Genomic DNA, 26439 nt, shown 5'->3' with positions numbered 1-26439 from the left:
GCACCTTGTCAAACTAATGATGTCATTTTCCTGCTGCCATAGTTCTGGAGTGCTCTAAACATGCTTTGCATGTACTGTTACATATCCCTGCTAAGTTTTAAGATGTATTTTTATCCTTGGACAAAGTTGTGGCATACTGGACTTTGGGACTAATTATGCAGTAGAGGCACTGCAGAATTTTATGATGACCTTTTATATTATGTGTCCTTGATTATTCAGTTTAAGAGCATCACATTTTTTTTTCCCCATGTGAAACACTATGAATTTTATGAAGTTCATATAAAATCCCAATCTTACATAAAAGCTTGGACACGTATAACTCCAACCCTTCTTGTAAACACAGCCTGGAAAGTGATAACAAAGTCCTCTGTCTGTAATAGGCACTAACCTGAAGTGTAGATTTAAATAAGTCAGCTGAGGATGGTGAACTGCTTTTTACTCACTTTGAAGGATTTTGAAAGAGCTTATCTTGAGAAGCAAGAAGTATTCTGGTACTGGATGGTGCTGAATTAGACTGTGTCTCACCAGAGCCACCTGTTGTGGTACAAGCTGTGTGCTCAGCCCTTGGGAAAATCACATTGGGATTTGGGGTGCCGAGGCTTGCAGGAGATGGAAGACTTTTACCCAGATGTAGTCCCAAGAAATTCAGCATGTGAAAATGCTTAAATATGGGTAACTTTATAAAGCGACTTGCGTGGGAAGAATGATAGATGTGTCTTAACACAATGGCCATTTGTGCAAGGTTTGAGTTCAGATTAAACTCTAGAAGGCTGAAGTTCATCCTAGAAAAGGGAACTGGCCATGCACGGGAACAGAATAATATCCATAAATTATGCTTTTCTCCTCAACAAACAAACAAAAACTCTCATGCACTCATCATGGAAAACTTCAGCCCAGACATTTTGGCAGGAGTTAGAAAGAAATTATAATAGCAATGACCAAGCAATTTTCATAGGTGGTAGAACAAGTCTTCTATGTACTCAGAAGGTGTAACCCGTGTAGTATGACCTCATAAATAAATGTAAATTAAGCAACATCATTAACCTTAGCTATGATGCTTTGTAACTTAAGTCCTCATCATTGCAACATCAATGTGAAAATGCAAAACATATAAAGAATCCATTATATGCTTGTGAGGGTGCAACCTAGAGAGCCAGACAACATTCCTCATCTCTGGGTGCATGTGAGCCTCTCCCTTCTGGAATAATCTCAGTATGTTTTTCCCTCTAACTTTGACAGAACCACCCACTTGTTGAAGTGGCTGCAGCTGGGCAGCAGCTCTGAGCTATTAAAGCATGGCAGATTGAGAATAGGAGGGGGCAGGGACCATGTCCTGACACTGGTGAGCTGCAGGAACAATAGCTTGTTTCTTGTCTGTTTAGACCGTAATCTTTGTGGCAGAAGCAGTCTCTTCCATGCTATGAAATGCCTAATCTGTCTCTGCAGTAGATGTTATTTCCTCTTCCCCCAAAGCCCAGCCCAACACCCCAGTGTACTGCAGGTGTCACGTCCTGTATTGGTGCATCACCTTTAATGTTTTTTTTTCAGACCTTTGTGTGTGGTCAGTGGAAGGAGCAGTGGGACAGATGCTGGGTATATACCCTCACAAGTATATAGTGGATTCTTTATATTGAATTTTGCATTTTCACATTGATGTTGCAATGATGAGGACTTAAGTTACAAAGCATCACAGCTAAGGTTGATGTTTCTTAATTTACATTTATTCATGAGCTCATACTATACAGATCACAGCTTCTGAGTACATACATGGTGCTGGGGCAGTGGAAGGAGACAGGGTGGCTGGGGTGTGGGTGTGAGGAAGCAAAGCTTAGGAAAACAGCTGATTGCCCTTCATTCTTCTCACCCTTCAGTGCTGCCACCCATGGCCTGGAGCCCTTTAAAGCTGAAACAGCACCGGCACCAGTGTGAAAGGGCAAATCTGTGTTTGTAAATAAGATCAGGCTGCTTAGATGTAGTGTGTCTTAGGAAAGCCCTGGGTTTCCCGCCTCTTTCCTGCACCTTCACGCTCTGTGAGGACAGTCAGCAGTGCATGGTGGCTGCTTAAGGAAGGAGGTTGGGCTGGCAGCACTTCTCATAGTCAGGGAGGTCTGAGAACCACTGGGGTTTTTCACAGAATCTTAGAATGATTTGAGTTGGGAAGAACCTTAAAGATAATCTCGTTCCAATGCTCCTGCCATGGGCAGTAACACCTGCCACTAGGCCAGGTTGCTCAGAGCCCCATCCAGCCTGGCCTTGAAGTCTCTTTAAAGAAACTCTGCATTATTGGAGATAACCACTTGTCACAGAGAGATGACCTGAGGCACTTTCAGGTGCCAGATGCTAAAGAATTTTGGAGAACTTCATTAGGGTTTGTAACTTGTCCCTCGTGGAGTTGTGATGTTATAGTATAGGTAGTATTAGGGATTGCTACAGTAGGAAAAAGCCCTAAGGCATTGAAATATTTCCATTTCCCTGCCAGCTAGGAAGAGAGAGCTGCTCATTATCTTGGGAGGGGGAGCACAGCAGGGGTGTCCAGCAAGGCATGGGGACAGCAGGCATGTCCTTTGGCCAGCTCACACCCTCCCCACAGCCAGCTTCTACTCCTCTGAAACATGGGAGGACCTCAGGCTTTCTAAGGAACACTTTTCATTGCATCCCACAGCGAGAGCGTTGTGCAAGCTGGATTGCAACAGTTTATTGCTCAACATCTGTGGGGTAGCCAGAAGGGCTGCTCCCAGCTCCCTGTTTTGATGCTGCTGTCCATGAGCAGCTGCCAGTGTGGTTCGTGCTGTGGAGAGCGACAGCCCCTGGTCTGAGGAACTGGCAGTTTCCAGGCTGTGTCTGATCCCAGAGTGACCACAGCTGAGCTGTGTCCACCAGCCACTGGAGCCAGGGGCATGGGTGAAAACAAACCCGAGGAGGTGAACCTGGAGATCTTCTGCAGCAGAGAGCCCCGGCTGCCAGCACGTGGGGCATGGGGAGATGCTGTGTCCCCCCAGCTGTGCCTTGCTGGTGGCTCAGCTGCTGGCTCTGTCCCTGCAACTGTCTCCCTGTGGCTTCACCCGGCTGTTCCTTGGCACAGGGCTCGAGTTGTTGGCTGAAAGGTTTTGTTTTCCTAATCACTTTGATTAGCACGTAGCAAAAGTGTAAACTTAAAAATGGTTAAAACTTCAAGCTCTTCTTGGATTTTTGGCTTTGAAAAAATCACTGTTATGCTACATTATTCTCCTAACAACCCACATTTGTTCTTTTTATTCTTGGATGCCAGCTCTCATTTTCAACTAGAGCCTTCACAAAAACATACTGGTGGAGTAGCTCACAAAGAGGGTTGAAAGAAAATAAAAGTAAAATGGTTAGAAAAAAGTAATGAAATTGAGTATCAGCAGAGTGCTGTGCTTGGACAGGGCTGGGGGATTGCAGCTCACAAGACATCTATGAACTGGAGACCACCAGGCAGTGTAGCTGTTTCAGTTCCCTGATAACATTTGATTTAATGCTTTGATTCCTGACCTTTTCTCATTTGAAACTTCAGGCTATTTAAGGGTTGTGCTTTGAAACTTCCTTTGTCTCAGGTTATTAACTTGTAGTTGCAAATCGAGATAATGTGTAACTGGAGGGTAAGGAAGCCTGGAGAGTCCCAGGTAGATGAGTGTCTTCAACTTTTGACACTTCCTGCCCAAACTGTTTATTCAGATCCTACTTAACTGTCAAAAGTCATTTGCCTTTTTTAAAGGGGAGGAACTGCTGTAAAACCTCTTTCATGGTTTATTGTATGGAACGATGTCAGAGAAAGTCAGTAACTGTACACAAAGGACCTCGTGATGCCAACGCTTGTAACAAAGAGTAGTTTAAACAGGGCAGAGTGGGGGCAGATGCTTATGCATGAACTGTTGGGATGCTTGCAGATGAATCATTTGATTCACAAAGAGGAAGATTAATTTGTCAACTTTGTAATAAAATACCTGAAATGTAAACTGCACTTAGAGATGCATTATGGCCCATAAACATACATGGGTGCTATGAACTGTCTTGGATTGGTGTCCACTTGTCTCTGTTTAGTCTCTGCTTAGTGAAGACAAGTTTTTTTTTCAAGCTGCTCTCCAGTTTGCAGTAACCATGTTTATGTTAGGGTCAGTCAGACGAGTTTACATGATTTACTGTTAATGACTGGAAGAGGTTTAATTGACCATGTGGAAGGCTCAAAGGCTGTTAGAGCATCACAGTAATTTTCCTTGCTTCATTGTCAGAGGCTTGAGCTGTTTGGTTATTTTTCTGACCTGGAACTGATGTGGGTATTTTCCAATCAACTTTTTCAGAGCTTTGGAGACATCTTAGCTCTCTTGATCTTTGTCTCATCCTTGCATAATTGTTCTGGGAGCTGCTACAGGTGCACAAAACCTCTGCCACCCTGTCCTTCCTACCTTGTTTGGTGACAGTGCTGAGGACATCTGAAGCTTTCAAGGGATAAAGTGCAGAGTGGTGTGACTGGCTTGGAAACACCTCCCATCTGTGGTCCTGGAGCACAAGTTTCTCACAGTCCCTCTCTCAACAAAGAGAGCAGCACCAGTTGATGGGAGCTGCAGCCCTCAGTGCCCATGTTTGTGTTTCCCTCTTTACCATTAGATGCTCATGAGGATTTAATCCCACATGCAAAGCGACTGCTGTCCCTGCTGCTTTGCTCATCCTGCAGAGATGAAAATGCCATCAGGCTGCTCTGGTTACCCTTCTACACATCTCTACCCTAAAGGAGAATAATCTCTGCCACCAGTGTTGAACCAGTTTTGAGGTTAAACTTTATTTATGAAACACTCAGGCAAGAGCCTTTTGTTGCTCTTTGTTTTCTATGATAGTACATAAAAAAACAGTTGGGTGTGAGGGCAGAGATAAATCCTGTAGTGCTGGTAGCAGTGCCCTTTATGGGTGTGAGACCATTGTGCTTGATGATGCACCTCATGGTACAAGCTTGGACAGCCCTACATGTGCCTTCAGAAACAGGAATCTTGAAATGGGGGATCTTGGAACTTGCTTTGCTTCTGTGCTTGAAAGGAATTTGGTCACATCTATGCATATTCCCTAATGCTTGGCATTTATGATTGCTGCATTGCTGGTGTCTGAGGATGGCCTGGTGGGTGCCTTCTTAGCCTCTTTCTTGGGATCTGTGTTATGCACAGTCAGGCTGCACATCTATCCTGTACCTTCTGCTACCAAAACAAGGCTGCAGCAGTGATTGTCCCTCCAGTGATGATACAGAGGGAAAGGGGATGTATTTTGAACCTTTAATATCAAAATAACTATCCTCCTAATACAGATTCCTGAGCTACTAGTCTTGGTTATGACAGTTACTGCAGTGGTTTTGGAGCAGTGGGATAGGGCTGGAATGGGTACAGAAAAGCCTCTGAATGAAATTAGTCAACACAGCATTGCATAGATGACTTCACCCTTCCCCACACCTTCCTGGCTTCCTAGAGTCTGATGCCTTTCCTACTACTTGGCAAAGGTAGATATGCCATCAGTTTTAAAGCACTTTGCTAGCTGCAGAAGTGTCCTAAACATTTTGTTTTCTCTTAGGAGTATAATTCTTTTAAAAATTAAACCTCTGAGCAGTAATTGCAGCAGGTATCTGTGTACAGGGCAGTGGATGGCTACTGGGTGGAAATGGCTTGTCCTGGAGAGGAGAACTGGGACCTCTCAGCAGGCTGAATTGGCCAAGCAGAGTGAAAAAAAAGTTGTTTTTCTCCAGGCTGGCAACTTTACACTACTGCTTGCAGATATAAATGAACTTTGTCTTTGGAAGGCATCTGTGAGGCAAGTGCTTTGAAATGTGCATAAAGGGATGCTTGTACGGTTATCTATTTAGAAGAGTTATGCAGTTACATTAGCTTTGAGCTGCCCTGTCACATAACAGAGGACAGCACAAAGCACCTATTTAGAAAGTATAAAATTTGTGCTGAACAAGGGTGGTACAAAGCCTCTTCCCCATCTTTCTCCTTGGAAAATAAGATGTTTTTTACAGTGCTGTCGGATAGCAGGGCTTTGTTTGCCGCTCTTGTGAACAAGCAGGGTGTTGTTATCCTGCCTTATCACAGGGTTGTCACTTGGTAGGAATGTTTCAGGTGTTCCTGATGCACAGAAGGAATACCCAGAGCTTGGAAGTGTCTGATCTGAAAACACTGTGGCTCCAAGATATGGTATCTTTCCTAAAGTGAGAACTTGGTGAAGGTAGGGCTTTTGTTCAGCAAACTTGGTGGCAGTCATGCAATCTGCTGGTCAGCACTTCCTAATGCTGGCTCTTTCAGAAACATAGAACAACAACTTTGAGCTGCTATGAAAACAGGATTGTTTTTTAAGGCGATAAAAAGCGTCCATCGTGTTCTTTTTTGGCACAGTCTTTTTGCTCATTTGTAGTCAATGCTCTGAGTCCCTGTAAATCTGAAAGTAACCCATGTAAACATCTCTATTCCACAAACAGTAGCTGCAGCTTTGTTCCCTGAGCCACTTCTTACTGGAAAACTGCAGGGGACCTGGTTTCTTACTCTCCTCACCTATGGGAAAACCATAGAAAAATCTCTTGCACTTCTAATTCCTGTCACACGATTAGGTACAATGTTAAGGTATATTTCTTGACAGAACTTGCTGAATTTAAAAAAAAAAAGCCCTTTAGCTTAGGACCCTTCGACTTCATATGCAATTGATATGAATATTTCAACCTCCAAATATTGCAACAGCATTTATTTTTCCTCTCTGCCATGCACAATTGCTCACTGTGTAGAATGGTGGACTACATAGATGGCTGTAATCACAAAAATATGTAATGCTTGCTAAAATGTCACTTGCAGTTGCTCAAAATTTTGCAATTTTTTTTGTTTATTCTTTATTATTAAAATCTGTAATGGACAAAACAGTGGAAAACCTGGTGAAAAGGGTGAATCAGAGTGTCCTGACTATTTAATTACCTCTGATGTCACCTCATAAATTTTGATTACAGAGCACTGGCAGTGGGGTCAGTTTTGGTCCTGTCTTCATGCCTCAACTGGTGATGTAAAATACTTATGAACATTTCTCTAAACTTAAAATCCCTGGTCTAATTTTTACCAAAAATCTCCCCAATGGCATAGCTAGCAAGAGGAGTTTCTAAAATCCAAAGCTATTTGCATGTACATGGTCACCTTTGTTTTTCCAGCATTAACTTTTTTAGTCTGACTGTCCCTTTGTAGCTTTCTGCAGCATCCAGCTGTGCTGCAAACTGTCACCAGAGCATCTTTGCCCATGGACAAAGGCATAGAAGTAACCCATGGGGCAGAGTGAAAAATGCTGCTGCTGCCACAGCCTGGTTGCTCCTGTGGGCTTCACAGCCCTTCCTGAGCCATCAGGTCATTTATGTAGACAGCCTGATGGGCTTAAATCAGATTTAAGTCAGGAGATGTGAAATCATGGTTTAAAGAATCAATGCAAATTGTGTTCTGTAGTTCTGTGCTTATCTTCAGAAAATAATTAAAATGTGTTCAGTTACACTTAGTCAATAATTCCTAAATGTGTTGCAACCTCTTGGTTTGCTTTGAGTACACTTTCTCATATACTTTACTTGAGACAGTTCTAAAATTTCCTTAAAAAGTAAATATTTAGTTTGTTTTATAATGGTGCAGATGGACAAAATTGGAAATTTATTAAAGATGCCCAAGCCCCACATGATATTACATTTCTCCAGCAGGCTAAAGGATATGTAATAAACAGACTTCTGCATTGCCATCCTGCTGCTGCAATAGTTCTAGGATCTCTTTTGAGAACTGTTTTTAGTCATTTATTAGAGCTTCATAGGGAGCAGCCATCTGACTCTGGTGCCTTATCTTTGTCAAGAGAATGAAAATAGGCTGTTCTCCCCTCCCAGTCTGGGCTGATGTGGTCGCTGAGGTGAGATGCTGTTGGCCCCATATAGAAGGTGCACTGCACCTGAGCCACGACCTGTGACTCTGTTTGCCTTGGCAGCCTCCTCTCCTGGGGTTTGGCTGTGTCTGTGTTCCCAGTTAAGCTTCCTGCAGCTGAGGGCTGGACATCACAGTCTACAGCAGGATACAGCAATCTTGTTCCTTCCTTTGACAGTTTTGAAAATAGCATAATTGCACGAACCTTGCTGTCCCCTTAAAGGAGTATCTGATTTTTATCTGTCCTGAAGAATGTAGCACATCAATCTGACAGTAAAATGATGCTAATATGTGTCCAGTTCAGTTTTCTCACTGTAAAAAATCTGGGGCATAATGAGGGAACCCTCCATAAATTAAAAAAAAAAAGCTTCAGAAACAAGTGTGCAAGCAAATTTCAGAAGGTAATTATGTAGATTTAGCTATGTCTTCTTTCAGCTGTGGCATAATGGTTTCCATGGTTCTCTCCACTGGTCCCTGCCCTGTGTCCTTCAGTATTCCCTGCTTTGAAGCTTCAAATTTCTGTTTGATCTTGCAGCCTTAATATTTCTTTAATCTCGTATTGTGCAGGAGTGTGTATATAAATAAACCAAGGAGGCATTTTACAAGGGATTTACAACCTTCTTGCAGAGGTCTTTTAAACTATAACCTGAAAGAGTGGGTCATTGTGGGGGCTGGGTGGAGCAGGATCTTTACTTGTTCCTGTATTTAATCTTTGATGCAAACTGAGAACAAATATCTTTTCCTCTTTGCAGATATCAACTACTGACCATGTCAACAGAGTTCCAGGATGCTCACCTTGCAGAGGTGAAACCTCTGGTGGAGAAGGAGGAGGTAATTATTTTGAAGCTTTTTAGAGCTTATGTGTTTTCTGTCAGGACTGGTGTTGGAACTGCCCAAGTGTTCTTAGATTGTTTCGATCATATTGTATGGAAGAAACAAGAAAAACTGAAGATGGAATAAGAATAGATTTTTGGTTTGCTTTTTGGGGTTTTTTTGATTTTTGTTGTCTTGGTTTGTTTTTTTTATACTGCCAAACTGAGCCTTAATTATTTGCTCCTCTTGTTTGGTTTTGCTCTTTTACTATGATAGTTACATTTTTTTCTTCTCTGAATAATGACAGCTCTGGGTGTCTGTAGCATCAAACGGTGCCAATTGGGCAATCTCATGTTCATCCCTCTATAGCTGCAGATTTCTCAATGTAAAGACAGACTCTGCTCTGTCAGCTGCCTCTCCCAGAGAGATCCTTTTCCTTTGGGCGCAGCTGAGTCCAGAGGTAGGGCTGAGCCCCTCTGGTCCTCTGAGTGCTCTGAGCTATGAGTTACAGGCAGCTGAGCGCACAACCCACAGCCTGGTGCAGCCACTGGAGTTACAGCATAGATAGAAACATCCTAGCTTTTTTATTTTAACCTTTTAATACTGCTTTCTACTTCCTATTGCACTGGTTTGTGTTTTTTTTTTTTACCAAAATCTATCACCAACATCTGGATTCAGTGGCTATCTGACTCTTCAGTGGTAGCCATATTCTGTGCTTTGGTATGTTCATGGCAAAAAATTCACTGTAATATGTGAAGAAACATCTCAACTTTTTCTTGAATCAAAAGATTTTTCTCTTGTTCCCAGTGATATTATTTCTTGACAGTTATGTATATAAATGTGTTGTGCGCTTTTTTTTTCTGGTCTTATACACCAGAATTCATTGCTCTTTCTACTACTTTTTTTTTATTCCCTCCCTCTTTTATGTAAACACTTCAGAAAATCATTTCCACTTGTGACTGCAGTAAAATGGCTAGAGAAACTTTAAACACAGCTCCTTTGCCAAGGACATTGCATGAAAGCAGAGCTTGTTTGGATACCACTGAATGCAGCACTCAAACTTTTCAGAAACTAAGACCCCTTTTTAAAGCCCATATTGTTCAGTACTACTGAAGTAAAGGAGATTCTAAGCAGAAGTTCTGTTGGTACTGGAATATCTTTGCTTCAATGTTCAGAAAGATCTTAAAATACTGATTAACTTCCTGTGTTTCTGTAGCTCATGGGTCAAAATTTGGAATCTTGAAAATTAGCCCTCTATTCTTTTGTTCATGATGTTGCCTTAAATTTTGTCTATATGGGGAAACTAGGACAGAGCTTTATTTCCTCTGTGGGCATTTTCACATAGATGAAGGAAGTTACTTCATGTATTTTGAGAAGTCGGAAAAGGTTGCCCTGAGAGATGCTTAGCACATGTTAAGATGAACAGTGGAGCAGGTTTTGAGTGGGTTATTGGGTGATGCACTCTGAAGTTCTGTCCTGTCTTATTGTGCATGGGTTTTTGCCACAGCCAAGTCTCTATTCCTGAGCAATGATCAGCCTTATTTCACATGCTGTTGGTACAAATGCCCCATACATTTATTTCCTTTCAACTCTAGGTCCCACTGGAACAACAGTGGATGAAATGCTGTATTTAAAAGGTCATGGGACCAACAGTATAGTGAGATTAAAACAGCATATTGTCTAAAGCTAAGGCTGTGCAAAATTATTTCTGCTCAGTCAGATCTTAGGTAGTTGCTTGTGTGTCCAAGACTGAGCCTAATTGCTAGAAGTCACAGGTGTGAGAATTACAGGTTGTACTGTAATGCTTTGAGGGTCCCTTGTCTGAGATGATATTGCCCAAGAAAGCAGCTATGGTGCTTCTGACTTCTGTCCTTAATTTACCTGGGTTTCTGAGGCTGGGTGATCTCTTTGCCAGGATTCCAAAGCTTTCCTTTCTATCTCAATATTATTTTTCAAGCTTTGGCCTCTTTTGCACTTTGCAGCATAAAGTGTTTGCTTGGCTGCTCTTCCCTCTGTTTTCAGCCCTGCACTGGAAATAAGAATTTGACATTTCTTGTCCTTTAACAGAAGAAGGTAACTATAAGACACTTCCTCCTATTAAGAGATGAGCCTTGTAGACTATTGGAGGTGAGGAGGTTGTCACCCAACTCCTTCTCTGGTGGAGATCCTGGGCAGGTGCAGGGGTTTGTCAGTAATAGCTATAGCAGGTGACAGGTTGGAATGGACCTCTGTGTCCAGCCAGCCTCCCAAACACTGCAAAGGCTAATTTTGGCTGGAATAAGACCCTTCCCATTGTCCACATTGTGTAAGAAAATCCCAGTAATGACTGCTTAACTGCATTGCAAGTGTTCAGTGGATTTTTGAATGGTGATTTCCAATCCTAGGCAGGACTGAGGCTGTTGCTGCTCATGGCTGTGACAAGGATGGAGAAAAGTTCACTGTTTCACTGCTCCTTGTGAGTGTATTGCTCAGAGATTTAACAACCAAGGATGCACCAGCTTTTGTCCTTCATTTTGCTGGTCTATAATCTAGTATTTTACTTTCATTTCTCCATGAAGATTAGTGAGTTTAAAAGCTCTTGGGTGAATTTTGATGCTCATTAGAAGAGCTTTCATTGAATGGGCAGAGAGCTCTCAGGTGCAGAAGTGCAGGGCTAGAACACATATCCCAGCACGGATTTCTGGAGCTGCAAGTTACTTCCATTAATGCTTTCAAATCTCTTCACAGGCTATCACTCGCCTCCTTCCAGACTTCGATGTCCAGGCAAGTAAAGTTGTTATTCTTTTTTTTTTTTTCTTTCTTTTCCCCCCTCTTTTTGCAAGAGGGGAGATTGAATTGACATTTGAGAAAACAGCAAGATGTGACCAGAAGGGACTGCCTGCTTTCCACGAATGCTGTTACTGTGGGAGAGGGGTCTGAATGGGGCTGTGCTGTAGCCATGTGAAGGAAACCACAGGGGGCCTTTTCAGACTGGAGCTGAGAAAGTTTCAGTCAAAAGGGGTGGCTGGTTTGCAAGCAGTTCTATTCTTACGAAGAGAATGGGATTCTTTGGCAGTGGTAGTGAAAACAGTATATTCCCTTCCCACATGGACACACACTTTCCCCAGTTAATTTGCTTTCATTAGCAGTGTGCATGCATTTCCTCAGAGGAAATGTTCCTCTAGATGCATCCCGTTCTGCTGTTGAAATTTTACCAAATATTCCTGAAGCCTGTGGGGTGGTGGAAGGGGCTAAGCAATCAGTTTTGTCAGTAGTAGGAGGGATGGTATTTCTATATGCTTTAGAGCCAGAATATTCGAGTTCATAAAGTACACCATCAAGTCACACAGTGACCCTCCACTTTCCCCTGCATGTCATGCTTTTGAGAAATTACTTTAACTCTCCTGCCTCCTCCTATTTTATTGCCATTTGGGCTTTTGACTGAGAAGTTTCATTGCTTGTTCTTAAGCTGAGACTAAGGAATTACAAAGAATTGCTGCAGGAGTCTGGCTAGGTTGAAGTGGGATAGAGAGCAGGGAGTGTTACTTGCCTTGAGCAGTGTGAGTGGTGTTTTCCCATTGCTGAGGGCAAAGAGAATGTGCTGGGAAAAGAGGCTCACTGGGTGTCTCATTTTTATCAGGAGGTATAGAAACAGAGGCAGACTGTGCAGGAATGGGGAAAGCTGTTAAATTGTTCTAGTCTGTGTTCGGCTCCTTGAAGGAAATAACCCTTCTCTACTTGTTGCATGCTGCAGTTTATTGGCACCTGTCTATATTTTTATTCAATGCTGTGCTAATTGCTTAAAAAATACAGCACAAATTCAACAGCCTTTTCCTTGGAAATCAAGGGAGAGCTATCTTGGGCATTTTTTCATCTTTCAATGGTTCTTACTTCTATAGCAAACCTGTAGTTTGCACTTATCCTGCATCTTCCCCTTCATCTTTTCTGATGAAATCCACTGCCTGAAGTCTTGATAAATATAAATTAAAATTGTTACCATACAGCTTCTTGCAGGACTGTGCACAGCATGAGAGAAGCTTTCTGTGTGGGTCCAGATTGATCACTTGGTCTAAATTGAATCCCAGATTAAGTCTGCTAGCAGGAATACTGTGGTATTTTGATTAAGAATCCAGAAGTGACCCATATTTCATGTCTATTCTTGGAATAAATTGCTTGGTTTGTAAACCATGTGTATATATAGATTTTTTTTAACTTGCAAGATCAAATTCTCTAAGCTTTTTTTGCTTTTTTTCCCTCCATGTTTTGGATTAACTGTCACTAATCCAGAGCAGTGGTTCTTGTCATTTAGCCCTGTTCTGCCAGCTCTTACTTTTTTTAATGATCTATCTTTGTTAAAGTTTAATCTTTGGTTGTTCTAGTTCAGGAAACAAAGTCTCAATGCATTGTTAAGATCTGTGACTGCAGAGGAGACTTGGCTTTGGTCCTTGAAGCCACAAGTACCCTCCCTAAGTTTCTTTAAGTTGTTTTGTGGTTGATTTGTGGAAAAAGTGGTTTGGAGCTCCTGTGAGAGATTTGATTGTTTAGTTCATTAGACAAGTTCATGTGTGGCCCCAGAGCACCCAGGTCACTCAGGACTGAGACTGAAGCTGAAGTGCTCTTAGTGAACAACCTCTCCCATGAGCTCCCTGGGAAGAGGATGGACCTGGCCAGGGAAGGAAGTGATCAGTGCTTGGCAGATGGAGCTGTTTATTTTTAATGAATGTGGGTGTCCATATCCACTGCAAGTTGTTTCATCCTTCTGGGCTCAAGTTAAGCACTGTTCAGTTAGTGACTTTGTTTCTGCCACTGGTGACAAGAGCTGTCTGTGAGGTGCTTTCCTTCCAAGGATAAATTTTATCTAGTTACTCAGATTTGGAAAAAAATAGATTCTTACTTCACATGCTGTTCTAGACAGACTGGAGTTAAACATAGCTTTCCATTTTTAAAGTAAGCCACTGCATAGTGGGCCATTCACCTCTGAAAGCACATATGTGTGGTTATTCTCTGGCAGAAAGTCTTTGTGACATTACCAGGGGCTGGCCAAGAGATGAAAGAACTGACAGCTCTGAACTACCTCGAGTCAGCAATTTGTCTGTTACTGTGTCTGTCTGGGGCACCCACCTGAAAATTGAAGTAAAGGTCCTCTGTGTCTCAAGAAGGGGAGAGTTCCTGGCCAAACCTGTTTTAACATAACTGATGATAAACCGAGGCAGGGCACTGTGTCCTGTGTGGCTTTGTTGTCTTCGTGCCAAGCACATTTTAATTGTATTTTTTTGAGATATTTGTGTATTCTCCAGCTCAGTAGGTTTGGAGCTCATGGAGCCCTGGATCCCTGTCACTGTGTATATTCTCCCAGCTCTGTGTTTCAGTCCATCAGGACACTGTTTTCTCTGTAAATAAGCAAAACTTGGAGTTGTGTGGCAGCTGTAGGTGGCAGAGATGAGTTTGTCCCTTGCAATCCATGGCTCGTGGCCATCTGTATCCATAGGCACTCAAGAGCCGTTTCTGCTTTCCTTCCTCCTCCCTGCTCGGGGAAGGGAAGATCTGCCCTGCAAGGGGAGAGGAATCAGCTGGGATTCCTGCTGGCACGGGGGATGCAGTTTGGGGTGTTGTGTGGATTTCCTCATCCTTTTGGGACGCTGGAGGAAAGGGATGGGGGTGGCTGTGGTTTTGCACTCAGCAGAGCAGGGTGACCCGGTGCTAATCGGACTAGGAAGAATCCCTGGGCAGAGCTATCGCAATAACCTGCGTCAGTTCCTGCACCACAGTTTTTGTTGTTGGCTTCCGCCTTAGCAGGGTCACTTGAATTTACCCCTGAAGTCATCATCCTTGTTAGAGTACCTGACTCCCAAACTGGTTTGGGGAACCTTTTTCTTAATATTGCTAATTTAGAATAGAAATGTTAACAAATTAAAAAAAAAAAAAAAGAAAAATAAGTGAAAATGTGTTCATTGGGGTTTTAGGAAAAAACAAGCAGAAGATGAACTGAAATTCTATTTTAGAGTAGAAAAAGCTTGGGGGAAAATGCTAAATAACTTCAGGGCAAAGGGGATTTGAAACTCAACATTGAAATACCACATTAAAAGCTCAAATATTTATCTCCAAGATATTGAAAAAGAGAAGTTAAAAAAATAGCCTATGCAGGTATTACTGCAATAAAGTTCTTAAGTAATATGAATTTAAAATACACCGTCTCCTAGCAATTCAAAAGCTATTTAAATCTTCTCTAAAAGCCCTGAAGCTTTTCCCTCAGTTCCAAGGCTAGAGAAGGGAGGTGTGTTTAACAGTCATAATATTATGAATTAAAATAAAAGCATGAGATTGTAATTGAAGATTAAGTATATTTGAAAGCTTTAAAATAATGTTGATGGAATGCAGTATTTTACTTAAAATATAAAATATGATGTATTTAGCAAAATATGCAGTGTGTGTGTGCAGTTTTCCCTTTTTATATATCTGAGATATTTTGGTTGCATATTCCCTACTTCGGAAAACAACTTCTTCATAAACATGTTTCTCAATCCATGTCTGCCTTAGCCAGGATAGAGAGGGGAAGGAATAAATGAGCCCTCCTGTGTGATAACAAACTGTCTTCCCCCTTATAACCTCATGAAAAAATAAAAAGGTCACTTGAAGCAAAAATAAAAATTGTTATTTTAGAATGTACCAGCTCCTTGAAACTGAGACAGCCTCCCTTAAATTGCACATATTGAAAGTGTTTTTATGTGTGTTTAGTGCACTCAGATAAGACTGCACCTCTGTTAAAGTGAGAGATGTGAACAGATGGTGTGTTTGTCTTTATCCTTCTATCGGATTAGTGTACCTTGGATTTTTTTTTCCAAGATAGTGTTTTAATACAAATCAGTTGGTGAAGAGCCTCTTACTATAATGTTGATGTTGATTGGGATGTGCTGCCATCTGTTTTCAGTGCTCTGCATTTTGAAAACATCCATCCCTACATCACGTAGACAAATCTCTTGATCTTTAATAGGATCAATAGGGATGTGAAGTTGTTGGTTTGATGTCACCAAACAAACTGGTTTGAATTGATTGTTTTTTAGAACCTCATGAGTATTTCCCATTAAGAATCTGTGCTACAGGAAAATAGCACAACCCTTTTGAATTAGGGGAGTCTTGCTGTGATAATGAGGAATTAAGCCAGTTGTTAAACTGACTTGTTATGCCAGTTATTGGGAGCACAGTCACCTGTTGTCTCTGAACTATTTTTAGTTGACACTGAGTTTGAACTAGACTCAGGTTTCCAGTTCCAGAGGAATTAGCTGTGGCAGTCAATGGGATGTGCAGGTTCAAGGGTTTGGTATTATCTACCATGAACAGACTTAAATGCATGACGAGGGAAGATTCTGAATCTTGAATGTGCTCCCTGCAAACAAAACAGGTTCTGGATTTTAATTGTTGTTACTGGAAGGCTCTGGCAACAAAAATCTGATTATATGAAATGCCTATTAGCCTCTAACTGAGGAGAAAATAATTTCAATACTCCACACTCAGCAGGAGGTGCATTACACAATAATGCTTACACTCATTACTGTGTTGAGGTTGCCAAATTATCGATTTTTTTCTTTTCTAAATTAGCTATGTGTAGGAGAGAAGAATGTGGAAAATATTAAATGCCATTATTATATAATTTCAGCTATTAATAATTACTATGTACTGGCACTGCAAATCTCTTCAGGAGTATTAGATAATTACAATACCCCAATATATATTAATGATATAAAATGTTATGGGGGCCCTGAGCAATCTGATTTAATGGGTAGCATCCCTAGCCACAGTAGAGGGTTGGAATTAGATGATCTTTAACATCCCTTCCAACCCAAACCTTTCTATAATTATATTTTAATAGTATATGTTAATGATATACCCAATTTATAATGTACAATAATGTATTTTCCGCCAAAAGCTGAACTTAGTGACATTAGTGTGCTGATACAGGAATCCTTTAAACTTAATGTTGCTTTCCTGTTTTGGAAAAGACTAGATATCAAGCATTTAAAAGGCCTTGGTTTTGTTGTTCAGAATCATTGTTACTTAGACTAATTTTTCAGTCCGTTGTGTTTACTGGAAATTTTAATCCTGGCTTTTAGGAAATATGCTAAATTAAATCAGAATTGAGTTAAGTTTGTTTGGGGTGTTTCAGCATTTCAGATAACAAAATGTGAAATGAAGCTAAACTTATCAAAACCTGATGGAAACAGCAACAGGAAAGACTGTGCTAATTCCCAGGTTTGAAATTTGGCACTTTGTACATTGTGTGGCAGGGACTTAGTTCATCTTTGATGTCTGACCTCTATTGAGTACGTTCTTCCCCTGGTCAAACCTGACTCAAATCCTATTAAAGAATGACATCCTTGTGAATTAGTCTGTTTTGGTTTCCCCAGCTGGGCATTATGGGAGTCATAAGCCTATGTAGGAGAGCAGCTTGCCTATATAACCCAGTTTCCTACTGGGACAAAGTGAAAAACCTGCCACCCGTCCTCTGTTTGACTTGCTGGATTTGTCACCCTGTTTTGCCTAAGGATGGTCCTAGATGTGGAAGATACAGCCTACTTGATAAGTAATGCAGTGAGTATGCAGAGGAATGAGTCTCTAAGGAGATATAAAAGCTGAAAATTAGAGTTTTGATGGAGTATAGTTCAGAGAGCAGTGATGCTTAATTTGTCCTGTGTACAAGGGGGTTAGATCTTGATTTACTGCTTCAGTTGTAACTTAAAACTGATGTAATTGTAATTCAAGGGAAAATAGATGAAATGTAGTATGGTGTTGCCTAGAAACTTTATCTTGAACAAAATATGGAATGTGTTCCTTGTCTCAAATTAGGGAGCTGAGATTTAGGTTGAATTATAGCCTCAGATACTTAGAGTTCTTTTAAAGGTTTTTGCAGAGGCTGTGCATCTGATTTCTACAGCATAATTTTAAATAGATTTGAATTTAACTTGGACTTCGCCTCTGGGTGTTATTGCACAGAGCAAGTCAAGCAAGCCCTGGCAGCAGCAGGCAGTGCTGAATGAATGGCATGGATCATATCTGTGTCCTGTGCCATAAATAAAGGTTTCTGGTGAGATGCAAAGACTGGCTACTACCTGTATACTACTGGGATGGTTATGTGAGTGTAACTGTACTGTAAATAAGTGTCAGAAATAGCAGTGAGTTTGTGATTCCCTTTGTACATGTTGCAAAATATTGAGTTGTTTATCTGAATTTCAAGTGCAAAAGAACCAAAAACTCTTCCATCTTTTGTGTAAGTCACATCTAACTTAGGTAGAGGTGCCAAAGATTGTGCTCAGGAGGACTTTGATTTGGTAATGAAGGTGTCCTTGGCTTTAAGATCAATAAGTAGTATAAACTCTTGTTATACCAAATAGCAGTTTACTACTTAATGTTTTTCCGATAATCACCACAATGTTGTGCTCATTTTTTTTCTATTAGCAAACTTTAGGCTGTTGGGTTTATGCTCAGGTCTGTGCGTCACAAGCCATAAAACAAACACATGTGGCTGCCAATTTTATTGAGAAGGCTACTGCAATCACAAGGCTTCACAGTGTAATAAATCTATATGGCAAATAAGCAAGTGCAGGCCACTTAATGCTGCTTTCTTTGGGGAATAGTGGCTATTTGCTCAGCTAGATTTCTTTTCCTAGAAATCAGAAATATTTTATCTTGGTGACTTGTACTTTTGCAATGTTGGGAGTCCTAGTTATAAGCTCCTGTTATTTTACGTGTCATTACAACAAATTGCTTTCTTCATGTTTTCTTATTCTGCTGTTTAATGTGGTTAAAAATTGTTTAACTATTCCTTCAGCATCTGGTTAGAGCTGCCAGCTTGAGTGCTTCTGTGGTGGTCTGTGGGCTGGAGTAGGTGACAGCCAAGTGTAAAATGTTAGCACAGAGCCCCCAGCAAGGATTGCAGAGCAGACCCTGGGATGGGCAGGACCTGTGCTCGTGGCTGATCAAGGTCTGCTGCAGCAGCTGTGGAGCACTTGGACAATCCCTGACAGGTTCTCCCTGTTCTCTCCCAGGAGCAAGATGTGGAGACTGTGCATGGCTCAGTTCGTGTCACCATGTGTGGCACTCCCAGGGGGAATCGCCCAGCCATCCTCACCTACCATGACATCGGGCTGAACCGTGAGTAAACTCTTTATTTACCAGCACAGGGGTGGCCTGGCTCTGTCACAGCACCGCCCTAACCAGAGGTGTGAAAGCAGCAGTGCTTAGGAAACCCTTCCCAGGTCCTTGTTTGTGTGCTTTGGAAGATGTTAGATGTCACCTAAGTCTTTTCTGACTGCAAGTGTAATTCTCTTATATATATATGTATGTATATATATTTTTTATCCTTGCACAGCAAGTAACTGGAATATTTCAGTTAAAGAAGCACAAGATCTCTGGTAGTTCATAGCAACTGTGTATGAATGCTGTAAAGAAACCTCCAGGGGAGGCTCACAATGTATTGCCAGCAGGGCTGAAAAAGCAACTCTGCTGGGGCTTTGGGTCTTGCCTGATAACCAGTCTTGTGCTACTTGGGTTTATATGAATGATGAAATGAGTGCTGGATTTGTGTTCTTAGCCAGCATTAGAAAAAAACTTTAAGTGCTTTTTATCTTATCTGTCATAGAATGAGCTAATATCCAGACCTGCTCTAGAGTTTGTTCTTTTTGTCAGCACTACTTGTTGCACTCAATTCACTCTTTCATAATCAGTTATCAATATTTAAAAACACCTGCAGATCATTAAAGTCTGGCTATTAAAAATAAGACAAAAAAAATATGCTTTCTTGCTTGTTTTGCAGAAGTGTCTTTATTTTTTTGATTTTCAGTAAACCAGGGCAGAGATAACTTGGAACCTATCCTTGAATAAAACCTTTTTCTTTCTAGAATTAAAAAGTTTTCCCAAACTTTCATATTCTCCTACAGGTGATTTGAGCTAAAAGTATTTTATATTCTGCCAAGATTTTGCATGTATATTGTGTGAGGACATTCAGAAACACACAGAGAATATTAAACCATTTTCTAGGCATCTCAAAGATGGTGCTGTCCACACCAGAAGGAAAATATGCTAATCCTCTCCCCACATTAACATTGCTTAAAAATCAGATATCAGATCACCTCAAAACTTGGAGCCTATAGCACTGAGTATCCTAGAAGAATGTTTTTGTCTTGAGCTGTCTGCAGCAGATGATCACATAGTGTTTAACTTGTAATATTTTTCAAAAGCACGAGTCACAAATTTAGCCTTGAATTTTTTTTTCCTACATTTGTTTCAACACGATAAAAAAATGACAAGGAAATGGATAATTTAATCTAAGGCAAAACCTAGGATGAATACCCTTCACTACATTTTGTTAGTATCTTTACTTTGCATAAAGAATAATTGAGGAATTAGGTGTACCAAGCAAATACTTCTAGCAGGTACAAAAATACATTGGACAAACCTTGGCTGACCTGATAAATTCAACTTTTCATTAACCTGCAGGATAGGTGAATATATTATTTTTATAGCTGCAAACTTAGTGTTTCCTTCAGCATTGTTTCATGTTTTCTTTTCCTTCTCAAGATAAAACTTGCTTCAACCCTCTCTTCAACTTTGAGGATATGCAGGAAATCACCCAGCACTTTGCAGTCTGCCACGTGGATGCACCTGGTCAGCAGGATGGAGCACCATCTTTCCAGGCTGGGTGAGTTGTCAGGGAAACAGTCCATACTTCCATAGTTATCCTCTTTTTGGAAAAAAAAAAGTCTTAATCTGCAATTTCATAAAATAGTACTTGCAGCAAGCACAGTAGCTGGCTTTTGAACTTAAATCCTGACACTGTTCTTAAAGTACTGGAGTTCTGGGAGATCTGTTTCGTTGTAGATTTTGGGGCTGTAATTTTGTTTTTCAGCTCTGATAATGAGACTGCTTGTAAAGAAGTTCCTTGACAGGCGCCTACATCTTGTTAATTTAAATACTGAGTTAGCTTGTTTTCTAATGACATCCTGAATACAAATACAAAATTAAATTACCACAAAACAAGATAGGCATTAACCTCCACATAACGTCCTACCCAAATCTGTGGTCTTTGTGAAATGGCAGCATGGTAGATGTTGATAATTTGATAGCCTACCTGGAAAATCCAAATTGTTGGGCAGTAACAAGGTGATGAACCCCCACAGAAGACGGTAGATAGCTGCATATTCCTGAGTGTGCCAGGTACAATGCTGTAACTCTCGGAAATGTTGTGCCATGAGCACTGTCATTGCCAAAATGCTTGACCCGTTTAATGTCAAATGAGACAGGTTTACCTTGAGGTGCCCCTTGGGTAGGAGTCAGCTTGGCTGAGGAAGGGAGCAGCCAACGTGCCAAGGGGAGGATACAAGGCCAGGACCAGTTGTTCTGTAAGAGCTACGTATTAAGGAGCTTATAAGTACCCTTATTGCATGAGCCAGTCTATTTCCCTGCTTAATTTTTAAGCTGGTCTGATGCTGTTGTTAGCTGCAATGGCCCAGTTGTCTACCAGAGCAGCCTACAAAGCTATTTCAGTCACCCCTTCTTTGCATTTGTTTAAATCATGAGCTTTTAAGTGCCTTAGCCCTCATGTCCTGAGCAAGTGTTAACACTTCTGGGTTGTCAGCTGCAGTGGGAAACCATGATCTGTGGCTTGTGAAGAACTCTGCTTGATAAAATCATGATGGCAATATTAACTTTATTATGTCTACCTGCCTTGCAACTGGGAGACCAGCATCCTCAATCTGAGTCACAGAATCAGGGTTTGGTTTAGAAGGGAAATTTACAGGTCATCAATCCAACCCTCTGCAGTGAGTAGGGATGACTTGATCAGATTGCTCAGAGCCCTGTCCAACCTGACCTTGAATGCTTGCAGGGATGGGGCATTTGCAGCCTCTCTGGGCCATCTGTTTCTGGTTTACCACCCTCATTGTAAAAAAAAAAAAAAAAAACTATTTCCTTAGATCTAATTTAAATCTACCCTCTTTTTGTTTAACACCATTACCCCTTCTCCTGTCACAACTGGCCCTGCTGGAAAGTTTATCTTCCTCTTTCTTATAGGTCCCCTGTAAGTAGTGAAAAGCTGCAATAAGGTCTCCCAGACCAAAGCTGTTGCAGTAGCACCAGTTTTTGTCATGAAAAGGTTTAATTTACCAACAAGAAAATGTAGGAAAAGAAAAGGTTTTGCAGTCCTCAGTGGTTTTTATTTGGTTATAATTTGGAGGCTAAACTAGGGAATCATTAGGTGTAGCTCTGATAGGAAGCAAAGATTTAAAAACATCCTAGGCAGATGTTTTCCAGCTACTCTGGGAAGATTTTTTCCATGTGCTACTCAGATGAGATTTCACTCAGAATTTCCTTCCCTCAAAGTTTTGTTTCTGCTTTGAAGAAGACCAGGAGCATTAACAAATAACTGTTTTTACTGAGCCTTCCTCAGCAGCTTCATAGCCTTTCTTAGGCTTTCATTTTCTCCATCAATATTAATGAAAAACTGTTCTCATTTATGCTGTGGTAATGTTTGTGTCCCTAAAAACACACATGTAAGTTTTTTGCCAAATACCTAGGCCTCATTTCTGTAGTCTCTGATTTTGCAATACAGGCAAACGTTTTTTATGGTGGACCAGAAATACAAATGTAGTGAATGTGGCTGGAAACTCCTCTCTCTGGTTCAAACTTTTTCATAAGTTCTAAGAGTTAATTTTCCTTGGAAAAGATTCATTGTGGTCTGTTTTGTTCTTATATATGTTCTGTAACACATATATATATAGATTATGCTCATATTTCTGCTAATTGCTCCTGATTTAAATTCACATTTGGCACTAAATCTACAGTGATCGCTGAGTCTCTAAATATGCCAGCGTACACTGGTGGCAGTGGTGTATTAACTCCTCCAACACATGCTTGTTGTAGGTATGTGTATCCCTCCATGGATCAGCTGGCTGAAATGATTCCTGGAATCCTGAAACAGTTTGGGTGAGTGCAGAATTGTTTACTTATTTTTCTTATTCTCTATGTGGCTCACTGAAAGAGCAGGCATTTGCTTTGGCCTGGCTGTCTGACATTTTGTTTGCTTGAGCTACACTTGTGGTTGTTTTGGATTCCTTTGTTATATAGATGGATTGCTTTTGCCTTGGTTTCTGAAAAGACTTTTTTTTTTTGGTCCTTTTTGAAATGTCTATTTTTAAACAGGAAGCAACTTAGGAGAAATCCCATGTGCCTAATTTAGGGGCTTCCTCCAGTATTTTCTGTGCATCACCCTCGCAGGGGCAGGGCACAGACAATCTGTTCTCACTGTAACAGCCCACGTTTTCCTGTGTGGTTAAGCATGATAAAAAAATTGCAGAGTCCCATCTGAAGACATTTACTGTTTTGTTTCTGTGGCTTGAGAGTACTAGGGGGTCAGTCTGACCTCCCTAAGCCTCTTCTACTACATCTACCAAGTGCAGATCCCAGGTTGCCAATGTCAAGAGACTTTGTGGCAGAGTTCCTTGGTTGTCTACCTGCACCAACTTTGGTGGGATGTCCTCCCTTAAAAGCTTAGCTTTAGCAGGACCTGTAGCTGAGAAAGGTTCCTTTCCTGTGGAGCTCTGCTCCTGGTACCCAGTGGAGAGGGCAGATAGATACCTCCAAGGGGTTTTCAGACCAAGCAGAGACAATTTGGCATTTAGGGTTAGGCAGCCTTGGAAAACACAGGCTGGACCAGCTCCCCAGTTACGACATTGCGCAGTTGTAATCAGCTGTTACAGTACCTTGGACCACTTTACCTCACTTCCTCCTTAAGGGATGTGTTCTTTGAAATGCCTAATGTAAGGCACAGGGTTGCCAATTCTGTTGCACTGTGCAAAAAAAAAAATTGCTACCAATATCGTCAGTACCTTGAAAATCAATTAAACTGGAGTGTATTTACAAAGTCTTGATTTAATATTGGTAATGGGAATGAAAACTATCCTGAGGTATTTTCCTAAAAGCATTGAATAACCTGTTTTTCTGAGTGGTTTTGTCTAGTCCTCCTTTCCATGTATTTTCTAAGACCTTGAAGGTGATGCTTTAGACCTGATTTCAGTTAATGCAAATATTTGGTTTGTCTCTGCCCTGTTTGGTTATGAAGTTTAAACTCCATCACCCCAGTGACTGGATAGCACGAGATGTTTCCCTGCCAGCCCCTGTTAGAGAGGAACCAGTGCCCCAGCTGGATAGCTGTGATGGGAGGGCAGGGGGAGCCTGGGGAGGGGAGAGCTTTGTGTTTCGGCTGCAGATTTCAGTTCTGTATCTTGTAAGATTTTCTGGCAGAGACTAACCATTTCCTCCCAGGATCAGAACAATGCTGTGGTTGCTCAGTATATTTACTTAGAGATAAGTGAGGATAGCTGCTGCCCTGCAATGCATGAGGGTCCTGCAAATATTGCTGGGGCCACTGATGTTGCTGAGGGTCCACAGCTTACCCAGGCTGAGCCAGAATGTGAAAGAGGAAGGCTACTGATGGGATTTATTTTCAGCACTCTTCCTCATTTGTCTCTTCTGTTTTATTGCTGTACAGACTGAAGACCATCATAGGAATGGGAACTGGAGCTGGTGCCTACGTTTTAACCAGATTTGCTGTAAGTTTTGTGGAGCTTCCCTAAAGCCTCAAACCCGAATTCCCTTCCATGTTGTTATCCTCATGGAGTGCAGAGAGAATTCCTGTTCTGCCATGCCCAGCTAAGTATGCAAGCCAGGCTTTTAAGTGAAATACCACAATCTGCAGGACAGCTAATCCAGAAGACCTAGATTTTCCATTTTAAGGCCTGGGCTCTACCCAGTTAATTTGCAGAAGGTTTTTATAATGGGAGTTCTCTATTTAAACTGAGGGTGGAGAAAAAGTTAAGTCCTAATGCTCTCCAGCTGCTCAGTTGAATTGCTCTAATGAAATTTTCTTTTCCATATATATGCTTGTTTTCTGCAAGATAAAACTAAACCTACCACTTACCTCCCCAGGAGATAATTAACTAATTTAAAATTTTGCTGACTGTCAAGTTGCAAAGGATATTTGATGAATCTTAAATCTTCTCTTTTGCAGTTAAACTATCCAGAGATGGTGGAGGGATTAGTTCTCATTAATGTAAACCCTTGTGCTGAAGGCTGGATGGACTGGGCAGCAACTAAGGTAAACATCTTTAAGTTAGAAAAATAAATCTTACTGCAAGCCTGTGGAACACGAGGCACTTGGCAATCTTGTGTGTCAAGGCAGATACAAAATATCCTGGGGAAATTCCTTTAGGTTTATTCTTCCATTTGCAAAAATACTTCATACAGGGTTAGTGATAAAAATAAGTACTTTGAGAGAGGGGAAACAGATACATGTGGCACAATAGAGCTGCTGAGACAATTCTTAAAAGCTCACAACTGCTGGGAAAAAGTTTACCTGGACATGAAGTTTATTTGAAAGATGTTTCCAAAACTATCAAGTGGAGTGTAGCATTCAGTTCATTCTTTTCCATGGCTTTGTTTACCAGCACAGTCCGAAACATGAAGTAGAGCACAGAAAAATGTCCAGAACAGCATCCTCTGTGATTCAATCATCTCTGTGAGTCTTAGATGCCAAAAGCATTCAAGAAAGAGCATTAGCTACAGTAACTGTGGACAGATTGTCCACACAACCAGAAAATCTTCAAGTAAGAGAAGCTCCTAGGAGAAACAGGAGAGCTAGGATGTAACCTTCTTTCACGGCTTAGTTACTAATATATTCCAAGATCAAATTTACGAAAATAAACTGATAGGCAAACGTAATTAAAGAAATGTAGTAACTTTTCAATGATGAAATGAACTTCCTGACCCATTTCAATTCTCACCCAGTGCCTCACTGCTTTAAATTAGTCCATACCTGTGCTTCTGCCTTCCTCCTCCCGAGTATTACACACCTGAGAGTGCAGGTGCTCTACACTCTTGTGTCCTTCCAAAGCAGGAGCATTCACTGTGGGTCATGGGTTTATGGCAGCAATTCCATTGCAGTGTCAGCGTGGGTTGTCAGGGAGGAGAGGGGGCAGTGGGGTTAAATGGTTAAATGACACCCTCTGGCTGTTTTGCTTGGTGTTCCTGGAGTGAGTGATTCCCTATATAACTTCATGTAATTATGTATTCCCTATATAATTCCCTGTAACAGTGTGTTCCCTATATAACTGCATTAGTGAGGACATCTACTGAGAATGACTCAAATATAAACCCCTAATGGTGTTCTAGTTAGATTGAGAGGCGAAACTATCAGTTTATGGTATTGTACATATAGAGAGAGCAAAGAAACATCCATTGGTCTATTTGTGGGTAATTGGAAGTTGTCATTTTTTTCAGGGGTTGTGTTAATAGCAGGAACTTGACAATCTTACTGTTCAGATTTCAGGTTGGACAAATGCTTTGCCAGACATGGTCATTTCACATCTCTTTGGAAAGGTAAGGTTCAAAAGATTCCTCTGATGTATTCAGTCATCTGTATTTACCTGCTGGGGCTGGGAGGAAGGGAGAAGCCTTCCCTTAAATCACAAAGGATGAAGTTAAACTGTGAGGCAGGATTCACATCCCCAGCATTTTGGGGATGGTGTTCTGCCATGGGGTTTGCTGAGTCCTGAGTCCTCAAGTGCATCTCAGTTGTGACAACTCCAGCAGGGGCAGCCAGCACTTAAACAGGGGTATAGGAGCTGTACATGCTCACATTCTGAGCTGGATAACCCCACAGACTTTTTTATATAATATGATT

The 26439-nt window shown here is 41.2% G+C and overlaps 1 protein-coding gene across 1 annotated transcript in view; it reads left to right on the top strand.

The window, feature by feature from the left end:
• NDRG1 (N-myc downstream regulated 1) overlaps positions 1–26439 on the top strand; it is a 40165-nt gene that overhangs the window by 5442 nt on the left and 8284 nt on the right. The window contains exons 2-9 of the mRNA XM_085053622.1: positions 8672–8750; positions 11460–11495; positions 18752–18857; positions 20283–20403; positions 22623–22685; positions 24250–24310; positions 24769–24855; positions 26079–26135. Coding sequence (XP_084909748.1) covers positions 8688–8750; positions 11460–11495; positions 18752–18857; positions 20283–20403; positions 22623–22685; positions 24250–24310; positions 24769–24855; positions 26079–26135 — 594 coding nt within the window. The 5' untranslated portion in view covers positions 8672–8687. The remainder of the gene's footprint in view (positions 1–8671; positions 8751–11459; positions 11496–18751; positions 18858–20282; positions 20404–22622; positions 22686–24249; positions 24311–24768; positions 24856–26078; positions 26136–26439) is intronic.

Source organism: Lichenostomus cassidix, chromosome 2, assembly GCF_008360975.1.
Source record: "Lichenostomus cassidix isolate B80296 chromosome 2, HeHo_3.0, whole genome shotgun sequence".
NCBI lineage: Eukaryota > Metazoa > Chordata > Aves > Passeriformes > Meliphagidae > Lichenostomus > Lichenostomus cassidix.
Note: the sequence above shows the minus strand (reverse complement) of the source record. Positions and strands in the feature narration are given on the sequence as shown.